A 25,259-nucleotide genomic window follows, 5' to 3' on the forward strand; every position below is an offset into this window, starting at 1 on the left:
GCTTTCTGAAAGAACGTTTAACATATACGTGGTAAAATATGAAAGCTATTAGTAGGAAGTTAATCAGTTCAGACGCCTGGTTTCAGGTTGTATCAGCTAGACAGTGTTGGTAGCTTGCGCTATGAAGTCTACAGCCAGCTGCCGTATATTAAAGATACTTATATCTTGTTAATAACCCTGACTCTATTGGTCGACTTCACCTTTCATCTCAGTATTTGTTTACACAACAGCAAGATAACTTGTGTACTTTAGCTACTGATCTAGCTAAAGAGCAGTAATATTTCATTATTATTTTTCCTGGAGGAGACATAGCTGTAATGGATAGATGTTAAATAGTGAACTGTGAAGTTTCAGCAGTATTTTAATGTAATTTAGAGGTTAATATTTGAAATCGTACCTTTTAATTAATACTTTACTTAACTGTAAAATGCTAAACCCTGATAGATTTATTTATTAATTTAATTTAATTCTTGAGGCTGTTCCCTGACATAAGCCTTTCTTACTAAGCCTTTACGAAAGGTAATACTCTGTAGCTCCAGCTTCCCTGCCCTGTCCATTCCTGAAGTAACTAACTTCCCTGTGCTGGAGAAAAAGGCTTTTTAAGCATTCTTGGTTTTGTCTGGCTTTAGATCTTAAATCTGGAGTTTAAAACCATCTTGTTTGATTAGCTGTTCCTCCCCTCTCCCCAGTCAGAAACTTTTTTTGTGTGTCACTAAAGTTTGAGGTTTTTCTGCCCTGGTTTACTTCTAAAATAGAGAAAAGGTTTGATACTTAAACTAGACTAAGAATATTTTGCAGTCATATAGTTTTCCGTGTTGAAAAGCAAAATGCTTGCTCAGTCATCTATCAGTAAATGCTCTTCTTATGAAAAGTTCTTATTTTAATAATTCAGTATAAGTTTATGGAGTCAAACAGTAAATACGTAGGTAGCTATAATAGTGAAATACACACTGTGCTGCTTATTGTCAGTAGCCCCATGTAGATATGTGCCACTTGTTTAATAGGTCTGTAGTTTCTGGTGTGCCTCTGCTGCCATCACCCCCAAAGACAGGAAAACATTTTAGGCACAGTTAGGGCCTGCCATATAGAGAAGAAATTTATTTAGATAAAGACTTTTTGTGAGTGGATCTTTAGTCTGAAGGGTGATTAGTTTTAGCCCACGAATAGAAACTTTTACTTTTCACGGAAGCATAACGGAAGTGAATAAGGATGTCAAGGTTGTTATTCTGTTATTAGGAAATAATACTGGGAACTGTTTACAAACCTACTAAGAAAAGACAGCGAGACAAATAATTGGAAGAGAGTCTTAAGGCACTGAAGTGGTAAAGAAGGCTGGTTTGCTAGTATCTGGAGGGGGCATGAGAAAGCAGAGTCCTCTGAAAACCAGCAGAATCTTCTTATTATTCAGTTTTTACATTTTTTCTTTTTTTTTTTTTTGTGCGCCCTTCTATTGCATCATTGTCAGATTAGCTGTGCTAAGTGTAAAAGCTGCTAATCAGTAGTGTGAAGGTGTGACTAAAATTACGGTCATCCCACTAGCCTGCAGCTTAAACAAGGAGCAAGAATCAAATGATAGGAGCAAGTATAATAAACAGATCAAAGCAGTTATTTACCCTGAGTTAAGCCAGTAGGAAAAATGAATTCATGCTGGCTTTAAATAGATACAAAGGTTATTTAAGGTAAATTGGGCTATTGTAGCATATTCTGTCTGTTGCAAGAGAGGAGCAGGCTATTGGTGACTATAGTGAGTGTTCTCATGTCATCTTTGCCACGGAACTTCAGTGCAGGGATTATCCAAATTCCTGCCCAAAGGCTTTCAGCATCTATTCAGCTGCCAGTTTATTGAGGAATAATACTTGCTCGTATGCGGCCTCCAAAATATCAAAGATAAGTGGGTGATGTAGTGGGTAAAAACACATTCATTGCGGAGTTTTAAACACAGCAGGAGTAAAAGGAAAGACTTTAGACTTGGTAAGAAACTCACCACCTTCTTTAAAGTTGTCATCCTGAAACTGAAGCTATCATTCCTGAATACTGAGAAACCTGTCAAAGGAAGGGGTTTTGCCTGTTTTCTCAGACAGCGAAAGCAAAACAGAAAAGAAAAAAAAAAAAAACAAACCTCATATATTTTTCTGCTGCAGTCTCTTTACATATCTCTGTTATGGACATTTTTAAATGACATAGAAGAAGATAATGGCTAATCAGATCCTTTAAGTACAGTGTGGGAGTTTAAAAGGGAAACCACAAACTCTTTATCAATTCCAATGAGCTCGTGCTCAGCACATTGGAAGAAGAGCTTTCTGCCCTGATTTTTTTTTTTAATTATTTTTTTTTAATCATTACTCTGTAATGTTCTTGGCAAGATTGTAAGAACCTTAGTGTCTTCTTCAGTGCACCTGCAGTGCTTTCAGATGGAGTTTCCAGTTCAGGCACATGAAGTGGCAGACATATGGCACATACATGGCACACCTGCCTCCTGCTGCCCTCCCGATAGGACTGTAATGCTGGCAGTGATTTCAACCACTGAAGCAAGATTTACTAGTACGCATCTGTAAGAGCTTTCTTCCTCCCTCTCTTATGAAGGATTACCATCAAAATCAGTTTTGCATGTGTGTGAGAATGCATGGGGTGAAGTGAGACGGTAAAGTGTAGAGTTTTTTTTTTTTCTTTTTTTAAAATCAAACGAGTCTTTTTTGTTAGTTTTACTTAAAGCACAAATTTGCTTATTTCACAGTTTAATGGAATAAGATTTTTCTCAGTGTTTGCTACTGCACAAAGCTTGTGGGTCTGATCCTCACTTGCATCATTTCTCTTTATATCACTCCAGCAATGCAAAACAGCCTTCAAAAATGGATTTAAATTAATTTATAATGTAAGTAAAAGAAAGATTTGGTTTAAAGCAAAGACCTTAATATCTGTCCAAGTCTAATTGTTACGATCAGTTCTAAATACTCAAATGGATTGGACCTAGACTAAAAATAAGTGAAAAAATGTAGAGACAGGTACCACAAAACCATGGTTATGGATCTAAATTTTGAGCAGAGCTCATCTTTTGTGAAGGATAAAACCTCAGAGGTGGAGAACTTTATGAAAATCAGGCTGCGTTGATCACCTCAAGCTGAGGCTGCAGAAGGAAAGAGCCTCAAATCACTACTGGAGGCTTTGCTCCTTGCACAGAAGAAATGGCCTGTGACTTTAGCAAGTGCCATGTGATGGTGGTGGGGACTATACCTACATAAACTGGCACCGTTACAAAGAATGGGATAATGGGCTCTGTGCAACATCCCATGTTTCTTGACTGCTCTCTCCCTTCCATTTCCCTTCCAGGTGAACGTCCCTTCCACTGTAACCAATGTGGTGCCTCTTTTACCCAGAAGGGGAACCTGCTGAGGCACATCAAGTTGCACTCTGGGGAGAAACCGTTCAAATGTCCCTTCTGCAGCTATGCCTGCCGACGGAGGGACGCCCTCACAGGACACCTCAGGACGCACTCTGGTGAGTCCGCCTTGTCTTCTCTTCCCTCTTGTTTTTCCTTTTGCCATTACCGTTTAAGTGAAGGAGGTTGTGAAAATAACTGTGTGTTCCTGGTGGCTCTGGGTTTGTACCATCCTCTTCAGATAGTCCAGCTCTGAACTTTGGGAAAGCCTTGATGTGAATCAGAAAAGCTGCGGTTCAGCCACACCTCTCCTTTTGTGTAACTGAGCTCCTCTGCTGATGCTATCGTATTTCCCTTTGAACATCTCCTTGGGTGTATCCAGGCTTCACTGGCAGATTGTTTTGACACTCTCAGCCCCAAAGTGGCTGTGAAATTCCAAAGATTGCAAAAAATAACTGTGTGCTTTTGGAAGCCTGTTTTGCTTTTCATACCTGCTTCTTCATCTAATAAATGCCATGTGCTGATGGAGTTCATACTTGTTCAAAAACCTCCTAATTGCTTTTTTGATTCAGCTACATCTTGCTGTGAAATCCTAATTCATGGCAGCCACAACACTCACGCTAGAGCAGGTGGTGTCAGAGAGCCACTGGGTTTGTCTTGCTACTTGATAGTATCATGTCTATATCAAGTCTACTTGATACCTTCTAAAGAAATAAGCGTCGCATGACGCACGTTAGTAGTCTCGTTGGTAGCCCTGATGATCAGGATCAGATGTGTTTCTAGTCCCTGTGCACAACACCAAGGGGCTGCATTCTGCCCACTTACTCATTTTGTGTAGGACTTTTCTGGGAGATCTTAACGTGCTGCGTTTTTTATCTCCCAGGATATTCAACTTCTGTGTCCAGGCCATTTATAGAAAACTGTGTTTTTCATTGTTGAATGAGCAGAGATAATTGGGCTGGTTACAAGTGACAGCATTAGAGATGAACTTTTTTTGAGGTGTTAGCAAATGTGTGACTACTGAAACACAGTGGTTGAAGTGCAGCCGCAGACAGAAACTCTGCATGTGAAAATGGAATCATGGAGCTTCCTGACTCTTTATACACGTTTCTTCTGCAGGGTCAGCCTCACTTCAGTAGAGGTGTCTGTTTTCTGAGCGTTAGGGTGGTCTTAGGATCCAGAGTTGCCTTGACATTTCCAAGAATCAGAAAGGATAAGCTAGTAAGCTTCTCCGGGTAGACTTTGGGGCAGTCTGCTGACAGAAAGCTTGAGCTTCCATGGCAGTACAAGTGTGGGACTAGGTTGAGAGGGAATTGCTTGAGAGTTGTCAGCTGAGAGGATTTGATCTGAAAGTCAGAAGGGGAAAATGTCTGTGCAACGGTGAGGTGCAATTTTCACACGTCTGGCCATAGCTGTAGTTTCAACTTGAAATGTAGTAAAAAAGAAAACACAATAAAAATATTCACAATAGGGAGTTGTGACATAAAATAGCCCACATTACAAAACATGAACACTGCGGTTGAAGATTGTTTTCATAATATGAATATAGATTTTGTTACCTAGATACAGTCATTGATAGTGATTGTTCATTCTTCCTGTGTGAAAAGTACATGGCTGGTGTTTCTGCTTTTTGCATAAGGATGAAATGTAAAGGTGTGGGATTTTCAGAAGGCACCTAAGCTGCTTAGGCACATGAGTTCCTCCAGAGCTCCTTCCCTAACTGACCCAGAAGTGTTCAGCAGTGCTACATTTGTAATTTTACATTTTGTTTTCAATGGAGAAAATGTCACCCCGCCCAGTATCAGCCACAACAGTTTTCATCAGAGGGCCAACAGGAACAGACAAATGCTCCTGCAATACTCTCCAAGGCAATTATTCGAGTAGCACTTAGAGATGAAAAGTTTAAAACCTGGGATATAGCCCTAAAACCTGGCACCCACCTACACAAAAGCGAAATGCCAATCTGAACATGAGCATGGAAGTTAAGGTGTCTTTCTGTCCCTGTCGTGTAGGCAAGTGTGGTTGGCGTGTGCATGCATACGTGAACCTGGTCATGGAGAAGATGGGTAGATGCTTCCTAGAGATTTTCAACAGTTTTCTATCGGTGTACTATACAAGCACTTTTCGCTTTAATAAAACACACACTGACATCTGGAAGTAGATCTTGAAGGTATAACAAATCTAGTAGACTTCATAGAATGCATTTTCAACCTAAATAATTCTAGTAATGTTTACATCTTCTTCTATTTCTGTTCAGAAAAGAAGATATCAGATAAAATATAGAAAGAAGAGGTTGAAAACTATTTTGAAATATGAGACTTCAATCCAGTTTCAACCCAGTATACTTAATGTCAAACTAGAAGTGAGTCCGAATATGTTTTTATATCTATAAAAGGAAAACTCTTTGTATCAGATCCTCAGCTGATACAGATTGGCATTACATCCCCTAGGCAAGGAAAGTACTGCTGGTTTGCACCAGCTGAGAATCTCTCACATGATTTCATAACGCAAGACCAATTTCCTTTTTTTATGTTGTATGTCTGTTTCCTCTTTAAATAAGAGAATGCTATTAATCAAAAAACCCGACTCTTTTTTCCTTCCCAAGAAGGTTTTACACTACTCATTTTTTACAGGAGGCAGAGTATGCAAGAAAGGGCTTGAAGAATGGTTTTTATTTTTCTTTTTTCTCCCAACTAGTCTGATCTGTGAATTGGAAAGCATTTTGTTTGTGTCACCACTTAGTCAGTTACACCCTCTCACTACTGCCACTTAGTCAGTTTTTCCTGTGCTTATGGTAGGGTTCGCATACAGTAAGACAGGAAAGGTGAAAAAGTAAGGAAATGTAATTGCAAACAGAAATTAGCAGAAGCATCTCAGAGATATTTGAAATAGCTGAAACTACTATTAACTTGAAAAAAAAAATTACAGCTTTTTTTTTTGCTTTGAATTTTTTCTTCATGCTTTTTAATATTATTTTCTATTTATTTGAAAATGTTCCTAAGCATCACAATCCACATTTTGCCTCCCCTTCTTGTGAAGAATAATATCTTGCTATATAAGTGTTCCCAGGGTGAGCGTTTAACAAAATATTAGTTTGCATCCGTAATGTTGCTGCTGTTTGACCCTAAATAATTAAGGACTTATCTTGCAGTGGTTTACTCCTGTGATTATTTACCTTTTACTGACATATGGAGTTCTGATGAACTTTGTCTCTATATTTTCCTCCCACATGCAGCTTTTTTGATTTCAGGAAAATAATGATGCCTTCAGGATATCAGTAGGATAATGCCTGGGGAGAGATTCATGCACAGAATTACACTAAGTGTGGGCATGAGCCTCGAGGTACTCATAGGACTTTCAGATGTTGTTTTCAGAATTAACTCCGTAGTTCTACAACACAGATAGTACAGGTGAGGTGCCTGAGTGGGCTGGAGGACATGAGCTTAAGGACAAGCTGTGGAAGGCTGGGGCAAAATTGGTAGCCCCTCCTGCAGGATGCACTTGACAAAACAAAAGGGATTTGCTTCACTTTCCTGCCTTTTGCTGCTTTTAAAGAGGAAAACATGCAGGTAAAGCCGATCTCCTGATGACAGTCACAGAGTGCCTGCTATCTCACCCTGAGACATGCCCATCTTCTCAGACTCACACAACGAGACTAAAGTGGATACAAACCAGATGAGGTGAATTCTACTGTAGGCCCTTAATAAACCGAAAACCAGAAGTTTTAAAGAAGACAGTTGATCTGACAGATCAACCTGATGGCTAAAGCACCTAGACGCTGACCTGCGTACTTGGAAATGTATGACGTGCAACCTGATGCTATTTCCTCCTGAAGAGCCAGGCATCCTCAAATGGGCATGTAAAATCAGCAGTTATGTCTTGACATGAATTTCTTCTGTGTCTAAAACAGAGCCAAATCAGCCCTCCCCTCATAATGCTATTGTAAACATAAATGCTTTGATAGTTCTTTAAAAAGTCAAGGCTGCAATGATGAGTAATCTGGAAGAGCCTATAGAAGACGTTAGTGCATTAGTTTTCAGAGCAGGGCTTGGGCAGTAAGGGACAGGATTACTTGCTAAGGGGAAAACAAAACATAGAATAGGTTTTGATGAAGTGAGAAACACCTGTCCATCCTTTGCGCTAAGCAAGGATGGTACTGTGGGCAAATTATTTTGTGATTTTTGTGATCAGAAGCCTATCTTGTCATGCATACAGACAAACTAGCCATATGAAGTGTTCTCAGGCAATCTTAATTCTGGAATTTCCTGATTTTTCTCTATTTCTTGGCAACTTCAATCATGTTCCCTTACTGTGGGAGTATGTAAGTGTTATGCATATATGAAAGCAGTTTTACTGTTTATTTCTTCCTAAAGAATGGGTAGTCAGATCATTATTTTTTTCCCCATCACAGAAGCTTTTCCTCACAATACATTTTAAAGTTTGCTTCCAGGCTACTGTTTTCCTGGTAAGAAAATGCTTTTTTCCCCTTTTCTGGTTTTAACAAATATTTGTTTTTTCCTCCCCCTCTTCTTCCTCCATTGCTGCTGCACATTGTTGTTGCCCAGCTCTTCAATAGCACTGAGCTAATGGTATCATTTTATTTGCAAAAGAAAAGCAGGGAAGCATTTGTTTTGAAAAGAAAGGCTTAGGCAAAAACTCCCGAAAGTACAATCTTAGCAAACTATGAACAGTGTGCAAGATAAAAGGCATGTATAATTAAAAAGAAAAATGCCCCCTTCATGGAAATGTAGTTTAGTAATTCTTTCTATGTTTCTTGGTTTGCAAGTTTATCTTTCTTGTTTCTTTTTCTCCATGAGGACTTTATTCTCAGCCCCTCCTGGCTGGCAGTGAGCCCTTTGAGGTGTCCTGAGTGCCTGCAGTTGTATGGCTGTTGTTGGCAGAGCTGACGAGTGATATCTCCGTGTGCCACTGTGCTCAGAGGCAGGAGGAACCCGATTCCTAATTCTGTCGATGTGCTCGACTGCCATACGTGTTTGGGAGAGTCATCCCACCTGTGAGCGTCTCAGTCCAGCGGAAAAATAGAATGAACAAGCACAGTACTGAAAAACACAATGCTGGGTGTCAAATCCTGCCTGTCAAAAGCCAGTAAGAATTATTGAAACAGTGGTAAGGATGGTTATTAAGAATAACGAAGAGTCAATGTTTCAAACTGCTTTTTTCATCTTGAAGAGACTTTTACCACTATTAATATCTCCATTTTTGAAAGGCCCAGGATGCACTCTGTAGCTGTGTTTTTGAGGATGGGAACATCATAATTAGCAGGATCCTGGGACCTGTAATTCTCATTGCACTCTGAGCTGGATTGACCCAAACACATTGTGAATGGGAAAAAAAAAAAAATGTGAACAAGTAGGATATTATCTGTGAAAAAAAGAAGTGAGCATGTGAAGAGGTGAGGGGATATTTCGCATACAAATCCCAGTTCTGCAAATAGGTTAGCAAACAGCATCTTCCCCCAGTTGTGATGAGCTGGTAGGCATTTATTCGGTTGATCTGATATCTAGAGCTCTATTTAATCACGCAGGGCTTCTCTTCCTCTCAGGTTTTCTTACGCTGTTTCAGTTAAACTCAGTGGAATTAAGCTCGTCACAAAATCATTTTGTGTTTTTCTTATCAGACTCCAGGTTCCCAAACTGTTATTAGCATGTACACAATACTGCAGGAGCTCTGCTTTCTTATTAATGCTTCCAGTACCTAGAGGCCTTCACTCTCTGTTGTAGGGTCTCTAAAGTCTCTGGTATTCTGGGTTTCATATTGCTTGTGTGTGCATTTTTTGGAATGTAAGGTCAAAATGTGTACAAGGGTAGGAGTTTGGTATGCCAGGTCTTTCATCCCCTAGGCATCCTCATTTCAAGTTTAATCCTCTGTAGAGCCAACTTGTATCCAATACTTTGCTAAAGCCGCATCTAAACCTGATCCTTGAAGTGGTGGAGTCCTCTTCACCTCCAGAGCACTGACAAGTATTAGTATCAACTATATGAAAATATCATCTTTTATGTGCTCAGAATTATCTCAGTATACAGGCTTGGTCATGTTAAACCTTTTCTACAGAGCATAATTATGACTGAGAAACCATTTTTTATTTAAAGATGCTGTAAAATCATGATCTTTCCAGGAAAAAAAAAAAAAAAAAAGGTACATTTGGGCTTTGTTTTCTGGGCGAACTTGTGTAAAGATATGGTTCTACCCAAAGCAAGAAGAGTTGACTCTTTTCTAGTTGGACTTTTAAAAGTCTTGATATTCCATAAAGATTCCCTCTTATCTGCAGTGCTATGGACCAGTCTTTGACATTTCAACTCAGGAGGTCTGTTTCCAAGAGATAAGACAGAGAAACAGGAGAAGTGTTGCTGGTGAGCAAAGGTAGATGTCTTGTGTACCAGCATCATGAATCTCACTCTCTCCTAGGACTGGGTGTCAGCTTTTTTTCCTTTCCCGCCACCAGCTCTGTCTGGGGTGTGTGATTGCGATAACAGGAACAGATGCTGTGTGGCTCCCTGCTTCTCGTGGTGCCCTAGCGTAAGCAGGAGGTGGCTTGTTCCTTTAGTGCTTAGTGGCTGCCTGTAAATTGGCTGAAGAGAGAAAGGCTCACCCACTCTGTCAATGATGAGAGGCACCAACACCATGGGAGTATCTTTGTTCTAAATATCAGTTCACAGCAAGATTGGTAGGTGCTAAGATTTATTGTAGTATCTGTAAGGCAAGTCTTGTGCCTCCTTCTTATATCTCTCCATGGAATATGGCCTTGCTATGACTCTGCTGCCAGAGAGAAGAGAGAGAGCAGGTCTGGAGGGAGGTTGCATCATCTCGTCCTTTCCATGGTCAGCTAAGTATCCTTTCCTTAATGAGTCAAAGTGGTAGAATTGTGTGTTTGGTGTCAGGTTAAGTCTTTGGACCCTTAGCAAGGAAGAGTTTTGTGTTAAAGCAGGAAGGTCTGCACCCGAAAGGGGGAAGAATACTAATGCCCCAACACTGGAGCTTCACCACAAGGGAGGGTTTCCCCAGGATGGATTTTAGTTCTGTAGTGCAACAAGGTGCTCACAAGGAGGGGACAGGGTGTCCTTTGCCCCTTTCTTCAGGCCTCCTGAACCTGCTTTCACCTCATGCAGAAGGTCAGATAGCACCACAGTGCTTAGGGGTAACAAGTTCCTTGTTTAGACAGCATCATCGAGGTGTGAGATTTGCGTGGGATCACCCCTCATTAATTTCAACGTTCCTTTCTTCCTGATGGAATGCCTGTGCCAAGATGGAAGTTTGTGCTTGGGCCAGGAATGCTGATGTCCAGTTTACTGCGTCTTTTCTGTCTCCACCCCATGTTAGCAATTCACATCCTGGCATCATCAGCCAGACTCTGTCCCTCTCTGTGTTGCCTCAGGCCATATACAACCGGAATGAAGTGCCTGGTTCTGCCCTACTGGGCTGTTATTTGGAGAGAAAACAGATACTTTTCCACTGCTGGGTGATGCCAGTTCTTTTTCCTTTCTTTTTCTTCTGGGCTTTTATTCTGTCACAGTGCTACATGTGGGATTTCACTGGCATCAAAAAAAGCAGATGAATGTGATAAGACTTCTGCGTCTAGAGCAGCAGTCCTTTTAAGCAGGATGCCTAACCTGTTTTTGAAACATCCAGAGAGACTGTTTCTATTGCCTCCCTAGGGAGACAATTCCACTTCCCAGCTGCTTTTTATAGCTGTGACTCTCATCCTGATATTTCACCTAAACTAGCCTTTCTTTTGCTGCAGACTATTGCTCTTCTTAACACTATCTTCTGTGACTCTGAGTTATTCCTGTGCTCAGTTTACACTGTGACAGTACATAGTCATATGTCTGGCATTGATTCTGTTCTAGTCTGTCTTTATCTTCCAATCCTCTCATGTCTTTTTTTATTACTAATTTTGAATTTTTTTGCTTCTCCTATTCACTCATTTGAGGGACCTAAATTCTTAAATTTGTAAAGTGGTTTGGATTGGAAGGGACCTTAAAGATCATGTAGTTCCACCTGCCCTGCCACAGACAGGGACACCTTCCACTAGACCAGATTTCTCACAGTCCTGTCCAGCCTGGCATTGAACACTTCCAGGGATGGGGCATCCACAACTCATTCGGACAGCCTGTTTCAGAGTCTCACCACCCTCATGGTGAAGAATTTCTCCATTATCCAGTACATCCAGTACAGATGCAGACACCTTAGCCTCATCTTTGCCTCAGTTGCCTGTCAGTAAAATCAAAATAGAGAGAACTTGTCAACCTGTCGTGACGGTGAGAGGGCAGGATACACAAATGTGCAAGCCGCACATGTTTCTGCAATGAAGGTCATGTAAGTACGTAGCGGAGTATTCTATTGCTGCTGGCACCCCTGCTGCATAGCATTGCATGTTATCTCCTTAGTTTTACTTAGCCTTTGTGCAATAGTGAAATGAGATAATTACAAAGTGGAAGGAATAATAACTTTGTATTGTTACCATAACCACTAAGGTATTATACCCTGATACCAGTGTGATTATCTTTGACACAATAGTAAGGTGATTATTAATAATACTAAAGGACTTACTACTTAGCCTGCAATTTTTGAGTCTTGTTTCCTTTACGAGCCCTATCTATTTCATCAGCCCAAAGCCTGTGTGAAGTGAGTGTGTGTTGTTCCCTCACTGTTATCTGTTTTTCAGTGAAGGGAAAATGAAATAGGATAAAAACCCTATGAGAGCCAATTTGTAAATTCAGGTACCTTCATGTGAATTACTTGTCTTTCTGCACCAGAACTACTATGGACAGTCTGGCAGGTGAGGGTGTAGTAGCTTAGGTTTTTAAAGATATGTAGTACCTTTGCTCCTTTAAGTTCAAGCTGTAGAGGCTTCTTTTGGCCTTGTTTTACTTGTCATCAAGTATTGCTTCACAAATCCAATGTTTTTATGCTGGGATTGGCATATGGACATACAAAACCAGAATTTAAGGTGCAGCTGTAAACAGAGGTGTTGCACAGCAAGGCTCCAGACCACCTTTGAGAGCTGGGTGTATTATTGCATTAGAATAGGCCTGAGGGATGTGGTGCAGTGTACTAAGAGTTGTTCACCTGTAGAAGCAACCCTCTGAGGTAGCTGCAGTGGTTTTTGCAGAGCAGAGGTCCAAGTGGTAACTGAGAGCTTTCTTGTACACTTGTGATGAAAACACGGTTTTGACTTGACAAAGCCGTGTCTCAGCAAAACCAAGACCACTTCTTGCACATACTCTGATCGAGTAGCAAAATACCACAGCAGCTCTAAGGAAGGAAAAAGTTTGGCTCTTTTTTCCCCTCGTAAGAAAATTATTTACAAGGGCAAAAAGCTTTTGCATATTGTCTCCAAGGAAAGGAGATCCAGCATTTGAAGCTGACCTTTGTCAGTTTGTGAAACCTTTCAGCTTCAGAACGTTTGAGCTTGGAATCAAATGGTGGTTTGAGGCCATCTTTCATTGCTATCTCAGAGCTGTTTTATGGGACACTGTGAAATGGAGAACCATCATTGACATTTTTGATGATATATGAGTGTTTTAAGGTGAAAGAGAGGTATTTTTGCCATCTGGAAAGGAAGCCAAGAGAAACCAAAGGGAAAAAAAAAAAAGAACCCAGTTAAGACCACACCATAGCAGAGCTGCAGAAAACTGCTACTGATACATTCTCCTGAGCTCTCAGCAACCTATAATTATAAATTGGCTTACAGGTAAGATATTGATGGATATCACTCAAGAAGGAAAATGAGAATGTCTAGAGGTTTTTTTACAGTGAACCTGTACTGAACTCTGTGTGACTCTCCTCCTATTTATAACCCTGTGTGAAGTTCAAGGAAACTTGTCCTGGAGGTTTCCCATGAGAGGGAACTGTGTTTTTACCTGACTAAAGCTCTCTGGATATTTTCCCATTTTTCATTTGATCTGAGTGTGAACTTTCTCCACCCTCTGCCCCTCCTTCCTTTCTGGAGTGGTTAGAGAGGCTGATTACAGCCAGGATTACACAAGAGATGCCAGTTGCACACATGTTTTGCATAACTGTGCTGTGTTGATTTCAGACAGGGTGCCCCAAGTTCCCTCCGTGCCTTGCAACAGAGAGTCAAGATCTCTATCTTCATTCCTGAAGCTGGAGAAATGCTGGTGAGGCCCTGCTTATTGAAACGTTGACAAAGAGCACCTGGCTGGGATGCTCCCCAGCCACGCAGTTATCTGCACGCTCAAAGCCCTCGCTCTCAGAAAAGCCTCTGCTTAAAGGTTGTTTGGGCTTTTTCCATTAAATACATGAGTTGCTCTGCCCCTGTGGGAAGCGTTGCAAGTAATCAGTAGGGCAGCATAACCGAGTAGGATTTTCATTGTTGAGATGCTGCGCCTGCCCCAAGACTCCTGCCCAGAGAGCCAGCTGCTCTGTATTAAGGATGGGGGAACGTCCTTTCCCCCCAGTCAGAGAGGTGTGAATGCGGTCATGTACTCTGAGGTGCTCGAGGGCCTGTGGTAAGGATCCTGACCAGAAGATTAAGACAAGCTCATCCCAGTCCTGATTCTGGGACGAGTTCACCATGGCTCTTCAAAACCACTGAGGTCTGTTTGATTTCATCAAGAATTAGGGGCCTGGGTCTCAGCCCGTGCTTCAGTTGCTTTTGCTGGGAAATAGATAGTTTCTTGCACCTGCCTCTTTTCAGTTTGGAGTGAAAGGCTGGGACAGCAGAGAGCCTCCTCACAGCCCAATGGGACCGGGGCTGCTCTGAGCTGCCTGTGGCACAGTACTGACTCATGGGATAGAGCTGGTCTCACAAGCAGGCAGAGTCCAGACTAAAAAGCTTCAGGCTCTTCCTAGAAAATATATCACATGCAAGGGATACACTGCTGAGAATCTGATGATGAAATTTTTATATAGAAAAGCAACATGGGCCATATACTCTCTCTCACTTGGATACCCTTCGTGTGCATGCATTTTGCTCATCTCCTTGGAGACAGTGGCTTGTCTGAGAGCAGCTAGCCTTGGCTAGGAAAGGCCTGACATTTCTGGTTTGTGGGATGAAGCTGTGGTGCTGAATTTTCCAACAACCACAGAGACATGATTTGATACGAGAATAAGCAATTCTGTACAAGGTTATCGTGTGAGCATCTTTCTCTAATACCTCTCCGGGGACACCACTGGAGTCCCTGGTGTGAAAGACAGATTTGAAGAGCCGAGCAATCCCTATCCCTCAGATATCAGAAACGTTTGTGAAATTTCTCCCTTCCCTTTCCTTCTGCCGAAGAGCTGAGTCAGCTGGACTGGCATGTCTGGAACTCTGTGGCATCGCGAGCAGGCAGTCTGCCAGCTGCATTACACACCGCATCCAAAGGAACACGTCACTCCTCTCTCTCTTTCTTTTTTTTTTTCCTTTGCAATCTCCACCTCTCCCTTTTATTTTTCCTTGTTGATCCGTGTAGGTGAGTCAGAGAAACCTGCTCATCCACAACCTGTTCCTTCTTGCCAAATCCTGGAGCAGCACTCCCAGTTCTTGTTAGGTGTCAGGAGTAGGTTATGAAAACAAAATCTGATACAGGCAGCGTACTCGGTATAGAGCGTGTACTGTAAATGAAAATTAAATGCACAGTAAACGTGCCACTTACAATGTGTTTCTAATAGGGTGATGTCTTTTGTAGGAGGGCACTTTATTCTGTGATTCATATATAACATTAGTTTTCTTCCTATGAAAAAACAGGATGAAACAGGGAAATTATTTAAGGCATAAGTAAGAGCATATTTAGGGAGAAAAGCCATCTTAACTCCACTGGATTTTAAACCAACAGAAGAGTGGAAAATTTCTGGTAGGAAAATAAGTGGTTCCTGAAAGCAATTTTGAACAAAATGACTGAGCTTTTGATGTCAATTGTCATTGCACTAATCTGAAGAAACTCCATTTATATTGGCACAATTCTTCAGAGTGTACACTATTGATGTGTTTCTAAACCTAGAAATTAAAAAAATCATTAATCTGGATTCCCCAGATCATAGACACTTAAAATGAGAGTGAAAGATGTTAAATTTGCCTTCTTATTTACCTCATGATATTTATTTTATGAATGTGGATGGAATGAGAAAACATGCAAGCCAACTCTTCTCCTTGGTCAACTGAGTCCAGGAGCTGGAAGCTGAAGGAAAGTACAGTATCATATCTGACACAGGGTGGAACTGCAGGTGCTGGTAAGGCTGTAGGATCAGTTGTGTCTCAATATCCATGGCTACGTTTCCATCAAGCAGCATCAAAGGATTGATTTTTGACATGTTTTGTTGGAATGAAGCTACTCAGCTTCAAAAAATAGATCATCCACCAGGGAAAGTGCTTTGTTTGACTTTTACATGCCACAGTAAAATGTCCACGTTAGCTATATTGTGAAAAATTTATCCATTATGTTCATATCATTAGTCTTCTATGAGCAATGAGTTTGTCACAAGGGCTAATGATGAGCCAAGTTCAGGAGGCTGCAAGTACAGTTTTGGTTGAGATGCATGAGATTTCTGCTTTGATCAGCGTGAAGTCTGGGATGAATTTGACCTGGCTGGTGTACAGTTCCTGGTGAAGAGAAGGGAAAAGGCCGTTTGGTGTCAGGTAATATATAACTCATAGTGAGAAACAGTCATTTTTCAGGGAGTTCAAGTCCAAGACAAGAAAGCTGCAAGGTTTACTGCCCAACCACCTTCTGCAGAGTATGAACCTAAAATACAGACAAAAAGGGACTTGTCAAAGGCATCAGTGTTGCAGATGGGAATGAACCCAGAGGTCTTAAGTCCCCGTCCACTGACTCGGTTACAAGACCTTCCACACAGAGAAAAAAAAAGTAGAAAACTTTAAGAAAATGAAAGGTCTTTTCTTCTCTCAAGTATTAAGAAATGAGAAGTTTTACACCCTTTTGCTCTTGATTCAGACTTCACGGAGAAATCACCTGTTTTAAATAGCCTAGTGGAGGCTGCAGTGTGAATTTTTGTTTGGGTTTTTTTCCATCAAGGAAAGCAGTTCAGCATATTCAGAGTTTCCTAAATTCCCTCTTTTTACAGGAAACCTTTTGAAAGTACTTCTGGACACTTAGAGAGCTCTGTTTTGTGTTCTCCAGCTTTTTCTGTCTTTACTTGCAGCCCAGGCAGCTGCTTTTTCTTTCCTTCTTCTCTTTTTCTTCCATTTGGATTAATTTCACACCCGTATTTAATTTCCTTTCGTTTTTGTCTGCCTCCCTTTCAGCCATGATAACAGTTTCTGAATCTATCCAGGCCTTGTAGTGCAAAACTAATTGCACCAAGAAAGAAACATCCTAAAACCCCAAATCTTTCCTCCCTCCCTCCCTTCTTGTTCGTTCCACGGGGTAGACCTAAAAACTCATAGGTTTTAGGAAGTGCTCTGGAACTGTAGTTACTTATCTTTTGTGTTACCAAAAAAAATAACAAACCACCAACTAGGAAAGACATTGAAGCTAACAGGAATTGCTGAATTTTATTACCCAGAAAGGATTAACATAGCTTCAATGTCAGACATAGACACTTGGTGTTGAGGTTTGTGCTAGAACAGAAGCTGCCCAATATCCCACAGTCATGTCTCAGAGAGTTAAAGGATCCCATCATCCTTTAAAAGATATCTTTACTGTTAATTTTTTCTGTGCTAGGAATTGTTTTCATAAAACAAAATTATCCTGGCTTCCTGCCAGGTACTATGACTGACTTTGCATATGGAGCACTGAGCACCATGAGTGTTGGTGATGAGTGTTGTAGGGAAGCGAGGTGTCTGCCCAGCCCTGGTGGCAGCATGTTCGTTTGCCTTGGTGAAGCTGAGTAAATGGGATGGGAGCTGGGATGAGCTTTTGGGAGTAGGGAGCAGCCCCAGAAAGTCTCTTCCTGGAAGAGCCTTAAGCATGAGGTTTTCCCGAGTACACAGCACAGCGTGGCTCAGCGCTGTCCGCTCGAGAAGAGTCCCACCCTGATTTCGAGCTCCTCTGTAAGATTGCTGGTAAATATATGTTGTGAGGTGAGTTGGCAGAGAGCAACAGGAGCAGATAGGAAAACTGCCTGAGTAAAAAGAGTCACTCAGCTCTTTTTCTGTTTGACCTTATTTGACATCTGTGCAAGAGATGACAAAACCACATGCTTGAGCAGCAGATCTTTACGAGGGTAACACAAAGGCATGGGCCACATGGGTTCTGGGGCAGTAAGGAAACTATGAATAAAAATTGTCATGTCCCAAAGGGGCCCATTAGTTTCACAGCCTGACCTGTTTTTGGAAGCAAGGTTCCCTTTACTGCTGGCCTTGATCAAAATAAGCAAAAACTCCCAACTTCAGTGATTAGGAAAAGAAGAGGAGCTGTCAATATTATTCCTCCTGTGTCACTATTATCTTCATGACAGCTTGCTGTTAATAGTCTGTTTCCAAAACTTTGTTTCTGACAGTGACAAGAAAAGGGAAAACTTACGTAAAGGGAAACTGGAGCGTGTTCCTGCTGTCTCCTAATATATGACATAAAATTGAGAGATGCCAGGTGCTAAAAGAAATACATGTAGGTGGAACAGTGGACTCATTGCCACAGAATGGGAAGAAATGAGTGAGAGTTAAGGGCTTGGTCAGTGGTTTTATGCAGATGCAGAAGGAAACTATCTAGTGCTATAGTGGCAGCTAAATGTCATATATTCTGTCTCCCTTTGTTTATGTAGTATAAAATAATTGGTGATGCTATATTTGGCACTGCTTGCTTCAAATAACACATTGATTCTATTGGCTCTTCAATGCTTAAGGGTTCTACAAGATAGGCAGGGGGGCTGCACTTGGAACAAATGTAGAGCAGCTGATGTAAATTGACTTCAGGGTATTACTTCCATTGATACTACCTATGAATTTGGCCCAACACCTACACTTGTTTTACCCAAAGCGGCGACAAAAAAACCCAAAACCAACCAAAGCACTTGTCAAGGGAGTGTTTGTCCAGCAGCATTCCTGATCTGCACCGAGGGACCCACACCCTGCGCTGTGTGTGTGAGCAGCTGGAGCTCAGCTCACGGTGACGTGTGGCTCTCCAGTCACCTCCTCACATTCCTGCTGAGCTGTGGCACTGACGGGGAGCAGACAGGACAGGGCAGAGAACAACAGCCTGACCTGAACTTGTTTTCATTTTTCCTACTCACCCTTTTTTTGGAGCTGAGTTAAAATGAAGAGAAGCCTATGAGCGTATTTTGGAAGGTTTGTCATGTGAACCGATTAATGATCCACTTATCAAGTCGACTTTAATATAAAGCTAAAGGTCTGAAGTGGAAAGTACAGACCTGGTACATACAGTTAAGGTTTAACCTCCGTCTTAAGACGGTTCCCACCCACATACAGATAGCGCGGAGGCATTGCAGGGAGGAGGCTCTGTTCTGGAGTCACCTCTCATATTCATTGCAGGGCCTCTCCCCCTTTTAAAAGTCAGTTGCGGTAAACCTGGCTGCCTTCAAGTGATTTTGAAGCTAACTAGGTGATAAAACACCCAATTATTTTGTGGACTTCCTGGTTTTTGTTAGTTTATCTCACCACCAGAGTGCTATTTGAAGAGAGTCCCTTTTTTAATAGTATTTAACCATTTCAGAGTTGGTGTAAAACTCCTGCGAATCCCACCAGTGCCTGGAGGACTGGGCCATGTTGTTGGTGTGGGACAGGGACAGCACTCCCAGCTTGATGACCTCACAGTGCAAGTGCAGAACATTTGCACTTGAGATTTTCAGAGATATCTGGGGGGATCTGAGAGCTCTGTTGCCATTAATATAAACTGAAAAATGAGTGTCAAGTGCCATTTGAAGCTCTCATATTGGAGGAAATAAGAGTAATGTATGAGGAGAGCTTCTGTCTGTTGCAGTATGTATTTCTTGGGACACAGAACTGGAGCAAGTATCCATGGATTTAATCTTTTTCAGAACTAAATACAACATTAGTGTCCTCATCTGTGTTTTCCATGACTTAATACATAATTTATTTGCATGGTTTCACATAGATACATACATTTTTTTTCTTCATTTTGCATGCATACATAGATACAGCATACAAACCTACAAAGTGATCTGTTTGTCTTCTGTGCTGCAATGAAAGAAAATGGGGTATAAGATTCTTGCTTTTCTGTTTTTAATTGTTTAATAGATGCTGTGAGACTGTGGCAGGAGTCCTTCAAGTATCTGGACAGTTAGGGTGATTTCAGTAATTCTGTGGCTGTGCCAATGAAACAGGAGTTTGTTTGTTTGTATGTTAAACTTCTGGCACAAAAATGCCACCTACTTATTTATAACCCTTGTGGCAGATTGTAACATTGTTTTCTCTGTAAAATGCTGCAGATTAGTTAATAAATAAAAACAATCTGATGAATCAGATTAAATAACAGAACCACCAGTAGCTGCAGATTGAATTGTAACTCCTAAAGTAATAAAAGGCTACAGGCAGAAACATCTTGAAGGTACAAATAAGGACCACAACCCTTGAGCTGTTTTACATGAGCACTAATGTTTACTGATTTACACTAAATTCTGTCTTTGTGCTTTATACATAGAGAAGCTATAGATGCTTAAAAGCGTCTCCTAACTAGTGTATTGACTTGTTCTCCATATGTGCATGTTGTCCTGGGTCCATTCTAGCCAAAACGTAGCACAGATGATACATTCAGAGTTTATATCTAATCTGATGTTTAATACTGTTTGCCACAGAAGATCAAGAGAGGATTGAACACCAGTACAGTATTTCACCACTAGCTGCTTATTTTACAATACTGTAAACAACTGGCAGGTAGATGCAGGTGTCAAGCTGCTGATTTGTGCCCTGGAGATATTTATAGGAAAGAAGGTATGTCTAGAAAACAAGAAGTGTGTAGGTGCAATGTTTTGCCCTTGTTTTACTGCGTGCTGATGTACTAAAGTACCTGGTGATGTTTCACTGATGGCTGCACAGGACTACTGTAATGGTACGTGGTAGTTGTCAACAGAAATAGCTTATCATTGACTGCCACTGTGCAAAAAGTCAGGACAAGCTGTTATTAATTTGCTGGGAGGCTCACAAAATGTTGAACAGCCCCATATATTTCAATAGGCAATTGATACTAATCTTTACTAAGAGGCATAAGGGCCACGAGATCATGAAGCGAGTCAAGTGCTTAATGGCATGTGTATAGGCTTCTCCTGTTGTAATGTTGCATTTTGGGTTTTGAACCTTTTGGGGTGTCCAGAGTGTCCAGAAGCCTCTTTAAACACAGATCTAGCTGTATGGTCTCCTCTACTGTGTGATCTAATCAACCTGTTCTATACCACATGATCTCACAAACCCTAAAACTTGGCCCAAAAATATGATAGTCTAAAAAGTTCTTGTAGAGGGAGACGTCAGAACTCCATGAGGTCTGGAAATCCGAGTCCTATTAAATGTACCCCAGGTATTGCTGTCTCTGCTTGCACTGGCAAGCATTAAAAGATTAAGGCAAAGTTTTCATAATGTTATTAGTGATTTAGTTCTTTCTGAAAACCAGACTGCTTTATGATGTCACAGTTTGGATGCTCAGAAGCAGAGGTACTTGACACTGCGTGTCGCAGGTCTGTGTGTTTGTGTGGAGCCTGAAGCCTTATCTTAGATGTTTGCATGTTGTGACTTCTGCATGCAGGTTGTCTTGGATGGTCTCAGGTTAGCTGTGGGACTCGCTGCTATTTCTGAGCTTCAGTATATACTGCTTAGTGTGTGTGTGTGTAATCTCCCAGAAAAAAATAAGGTAACAAATCAGAGAACCCTCATAAATTTCAGTGAACACTTTTACAGTCGTTAAGCAGGGCAGTGAGATAGCACATCAGAGTGGGAGGCAGTTTCCTTTGCAAAGCTACATGCTGCTTAGGGCCAGCATGGGCTTAGGTCTCACAAATTTTTTTTGTGATTAATTCATACAGGGGTCTCTTATTCATATAAATATTTTGGTGCTTGAAGCTTTGAGCTAGGCAGCTCTAGAAAAGCCCAAGTGCGCTCTTTAATTACAGTAGCGAACCAGAGGAACCGTGTGTTGCCTCTCTGCAGCCTCAGCCATCCTGCCGAAACCTCAGCGCTGCCTCAGCCCTCCCTGGCTCTGACAATTGCTTCCTCGGCTTGGGGAGCCTGGAGGTTGGAAGGATCGCAGCAGCTGTTATATCCACCTTTTTGTGACTAGTGCATGCTCTCTTTTTTTCCTTTTTGTCCTGTGTGGTGTTAAATGTCACCAAGCTCAGGGACATTTTACATTTCGCTGGGCTAACTGTTTCACAGCCTGAAAGTACACCGTACCTGCAAATTGACTTATATGCTACCTATTTTTTTTTTTACTGGTTTGGTTTTCTTATTCCTGCTTGATCCTCTGCTCGGTGCCATCCTAACTATCTCTTCCACTCTTTAATGTTCACTCCCATATCTAATAAAATCACAGTGTGTTATTAAGTCCTTAATTTCTCAGTAGAGATATGGGCCGTATTTTTCTGCGTCTAACCTGCTTGTGTGAGCTTCACCAAATTAGCCTCTGTGCCTCTTGCAAAGTGCATGAATTCATTTACATGCTGTGAAGAAGGGAATTATTACCTTAATCATATATATGAATAATTGAAGCACAGGAAATCAGAATAACTTGCCTGCAGTCACAGAATTTGTAGCATAACTAAGAGTTGAACCTTATGCTCCCTAGTTCCTACCCAGTGCCTTAATCATATTTCCTACCTCTGTGTTAAAACTGATCTTAGTGTGATAAGTCCCGTTCAAGGCAAAGGGCTGTTTTGTGGTAGGCACTGTGTAACTGCAGAACTGCTCCCCTCTCCCAGTCAGCTTCCAGTTTTAGGGATGAAAGAAGAAATAATGAATTGAGACTGGTTATAATAATGACAGACACTTCTGCAGCCTTACTGATAGGTGTAAACATCAGACCAAAAGAACATTTTAACTTCCTCAGTGATGCTTCAGAAAGCTTCAATGGGAGAGAGCTGGGATTTTCTCCAGCTCTGGGATTCTAGGGGCCGAGTGGGAGATCAGATTTTACAGAAATAAATCATGCTTGGTGTGCTGCTATCAGAGGGACTTGCTCAGACTGAAAGTAGCTATGTCAGATGGCCACTTAGTGCAGCAATGTTGGCTGGCTCCCCTTCCAGGGAGATCACTTCAGGATCTCATGGCCCTATGCCTCTTAGTAAAGATTATTATCAGTTGCCTTTGCTTCCTGGTGGGCAAAAATAATAAAAGCGTGATACAAAGCTCAGTGCAAAGTCTCTAGTCCATGGATTGGGCTGCCATATGTCACACAGCCATAGTAATGCCCTTTCCTGTGTGAGCTGGTGACGTTAGCAGTTGAGCTGTCACAGGGGCTCAGGACACTTGCAGGTGAGTGGGAAGGCATTCTGTGCTGCTGCAGAGGGGAACGTGGTACCCGAAACATGGAAAAGTACGAGTAGTTAATCCTGACTGCTGAAACTGGTGTGCATTTTGTCATTGGTCTTAATGGAAACAGGATTTTAGTTTGGTGAAGTGTATCGTTGCTCTTTAACCTGTTCTGTAAGCCTTTCTCATGTTATATGCTTATGGCAAGGTATTACCTGGGCTGCCTTGTTATTTCCCTTTGACTTACTTTATATTCTGCTGTGCACTCCCATCTCTTTTGAGAACAAAATGCTGCACGAATGCCTTACGGGCTCTTTCTCTTTCACTGACCTTTTTTTATGACTTTAAAGAAGTTTCCCTAGGCCTAAGTCTGCTTTCTGTCTTGAATACTGACCTTAGAGTTACACCATCTCATTGTCGCTGCACGCAGACTTCTCAGCTATCAAAGTTCACCCACAGGACTCAAAGTATTCCTAAGTCAGAAACACCTTGTCTTTTATGTCCTTCTCTTCCCCTTCCTCTGTCCACATGAGCATTTTAATTTTACAAGCAAACTCTGTTTCTCTGTGAATTTCAACAAGTGGTTTACCTGTTTCATGGTAAAAATTATACTTTAAATTTAAATGTCTTTTTCACTGTGACTGTCATAATATTTTCCACTTGAGGCTGAGACTCCACTGTGGGTTTTCTGTGCCGCATTGTCATCCGTATGAATCTGAGCTTAAATGTGTGGAAACTCCAACATTTCAATAAGAAATACAAAGTGTTTTTTTTATATTCTTCAAGTTATCTGTTTCATAGGTATGGCCACTGGGTTTTACCCAGTGCTGTGGTCTTTCCCAGTTTAACAACAAATTGAAGATTTCTCAAGATTTTGAGCTTGTTTGCTTTCACTGTATTATGTCATTTCTATAAGAATGACTGATGGTAGTTTTTAATCTGATTACTTACTCCGAAAAGGTGATAAAGGAATAATTACCCCAAACCAGGGATTTCCAAGCTGACTTGGCTTGGGTGCCACCACCATTGGCAGTGGTTTTATGTACAATGGCCAATGAGGTGTCTCTGTACCATGGTTCTTGGAGAAGGCAGCTTCACAACAAGCAAGCTGAGCCAAACTTCGAGTGGCTTTGTATAATTTTGTAGTATAAATCAGATTTTATGCCTGTGGGGCTATGATGTCGTTGCATCTGTAGAGCAGGGGGAACAGAATTTGGATATGAACGCAAGGGAGTTGTATTGATTCTACTTAACTGGAGCACGTAAACTTTGTTCTTCACAGTAGGGTCTGGGCAGTTTCCAGTTGGGTCTTAAGCAACATGACTAACATTTATCACATGTTGTTTATTCTCTTATCTCCTCCCCAGAGGAAGGAGTGTGTGTGCTGGAGTATTTCTTTCCTTGGGGAGTTATATCCTTCAAATCCCATATTGCATGTAGGAATCATGCCTTTATCATTAGTTTTTATCATCTCTGTTAACCTTGACATCCGATGGAATTCAGGTAGCTGAGCATCATTGGAAAATCTCAGCCTTGTTATGTTATGTGGAATTGTTGCAATGCAGGGAGCAACCAGTTGAAGATGTATAATACCAATGTTTTTTTGATTGTTGAATCGATGTTTTGTACTGCAAGCTTGTAGGGGAATGTTTCGCTATGCTAAACAATGATATATTTAATTAATTGTAGCTGCCTCTGGAATAGCTGAAAGCAACCATCCCTTTCCCTTGCATCATACAGTTTATCTGAGTTGCTTGATAACCTGGTGTAGCCAAACCAGGTGGGCTGATTCAGCCCTGCTTCAGCTCAGTTACCTTAATCCCTTCAATTGCAATGGATTTTTTTGATTAGACAACAAGTTACCTTCTAATAAAGATATCAGACTGACAGACATTGCTGCCATCCAGATGCGTGACAAAGCATGGTAATGTTGATAATACAAGTCTCTCCATCCCAGTGAGCTGCCAGTGTATTTATAGGAGCTTCCAGAATGAGGTGGCTGGTTTATGGTTAAGAGCTGAGGTTTGATCCACATTGTTCACATCAAGGGCAATTACTCTGGGAATGATAATGAGCCCCACACTCAGCCTCCACTGAGATTCCTGGTGCCAATGCCAGTTATGGCAACAGTGCAAGCTAGAGAGCAAAAGAAAATAAAGACCACAACCACTGTTTCACTGAAGACTTTTTCCTGAGGATAAGCCTTATCTCTCAATAAGGAGAAAGAAATCCACAGTTTAGATGCTTATTAAGAGCAGCTTTTTTAAAAAACTTGGTCGTGTCACTGAACCGCACACACAAACAAACTTTTTGAGAAAAACAAAAACCTTCTGCAAGTGCGTTCATTTCATCAAACTTTTTTTTTTTTTTCTGAGACAAAAACGTTTGAAACTTTTTGACCAGCTCTGCTACCAGAGGCTCAGGCTTTTTCATCTTCCATGACACAGGTGACAAGGGGCAAACACGGGGATATCTGCTGCTCCACCCTGCAGCCTCTCCTGCATTTTCCCTTCCTAGTGGTGACAGTGCATT

The 25,259-nt window shown here is 41.3% G+C and overlaps 1 protein-coding gene across 5 annotated transcripts in view; it reads left to right on the forward strand.

The window, feature by feature from the left end:
* IKZF2 (IKAROS family zinc finger 2) overlaps positions 1–25,259 on the forward strand; it is a 109,672-nt gene that overhangs the window by 67,385 nt on the left and 17,028 nt on the right. For all 5 annotated transcript variants that reach the window (XM_082057365.1, XM_082057368.1, XM_082057369.1 and 2 more), the window contains one exon: positions 3,328–3,495. In XM_082057365.1, the coding sequence (XP_081913491.1) occupies positions 3,328–3,495 (168 nt within the window). The remainder of the gene's footprint in view (positions 1–3,327; positions 3,496–25,259) is intronic.

This window comes from Streptopelia decaocto (genome assembly GCF_964273445.1).
Source record: "Streptopelia decaocto genome assembly, chromosome: 6".
Lineage (NCBI taxonomy): Eukaryota > Metazoa > Chordata > Aves > Columbiformes > Columbidae > Streptopelia > Streptopelia decaocto.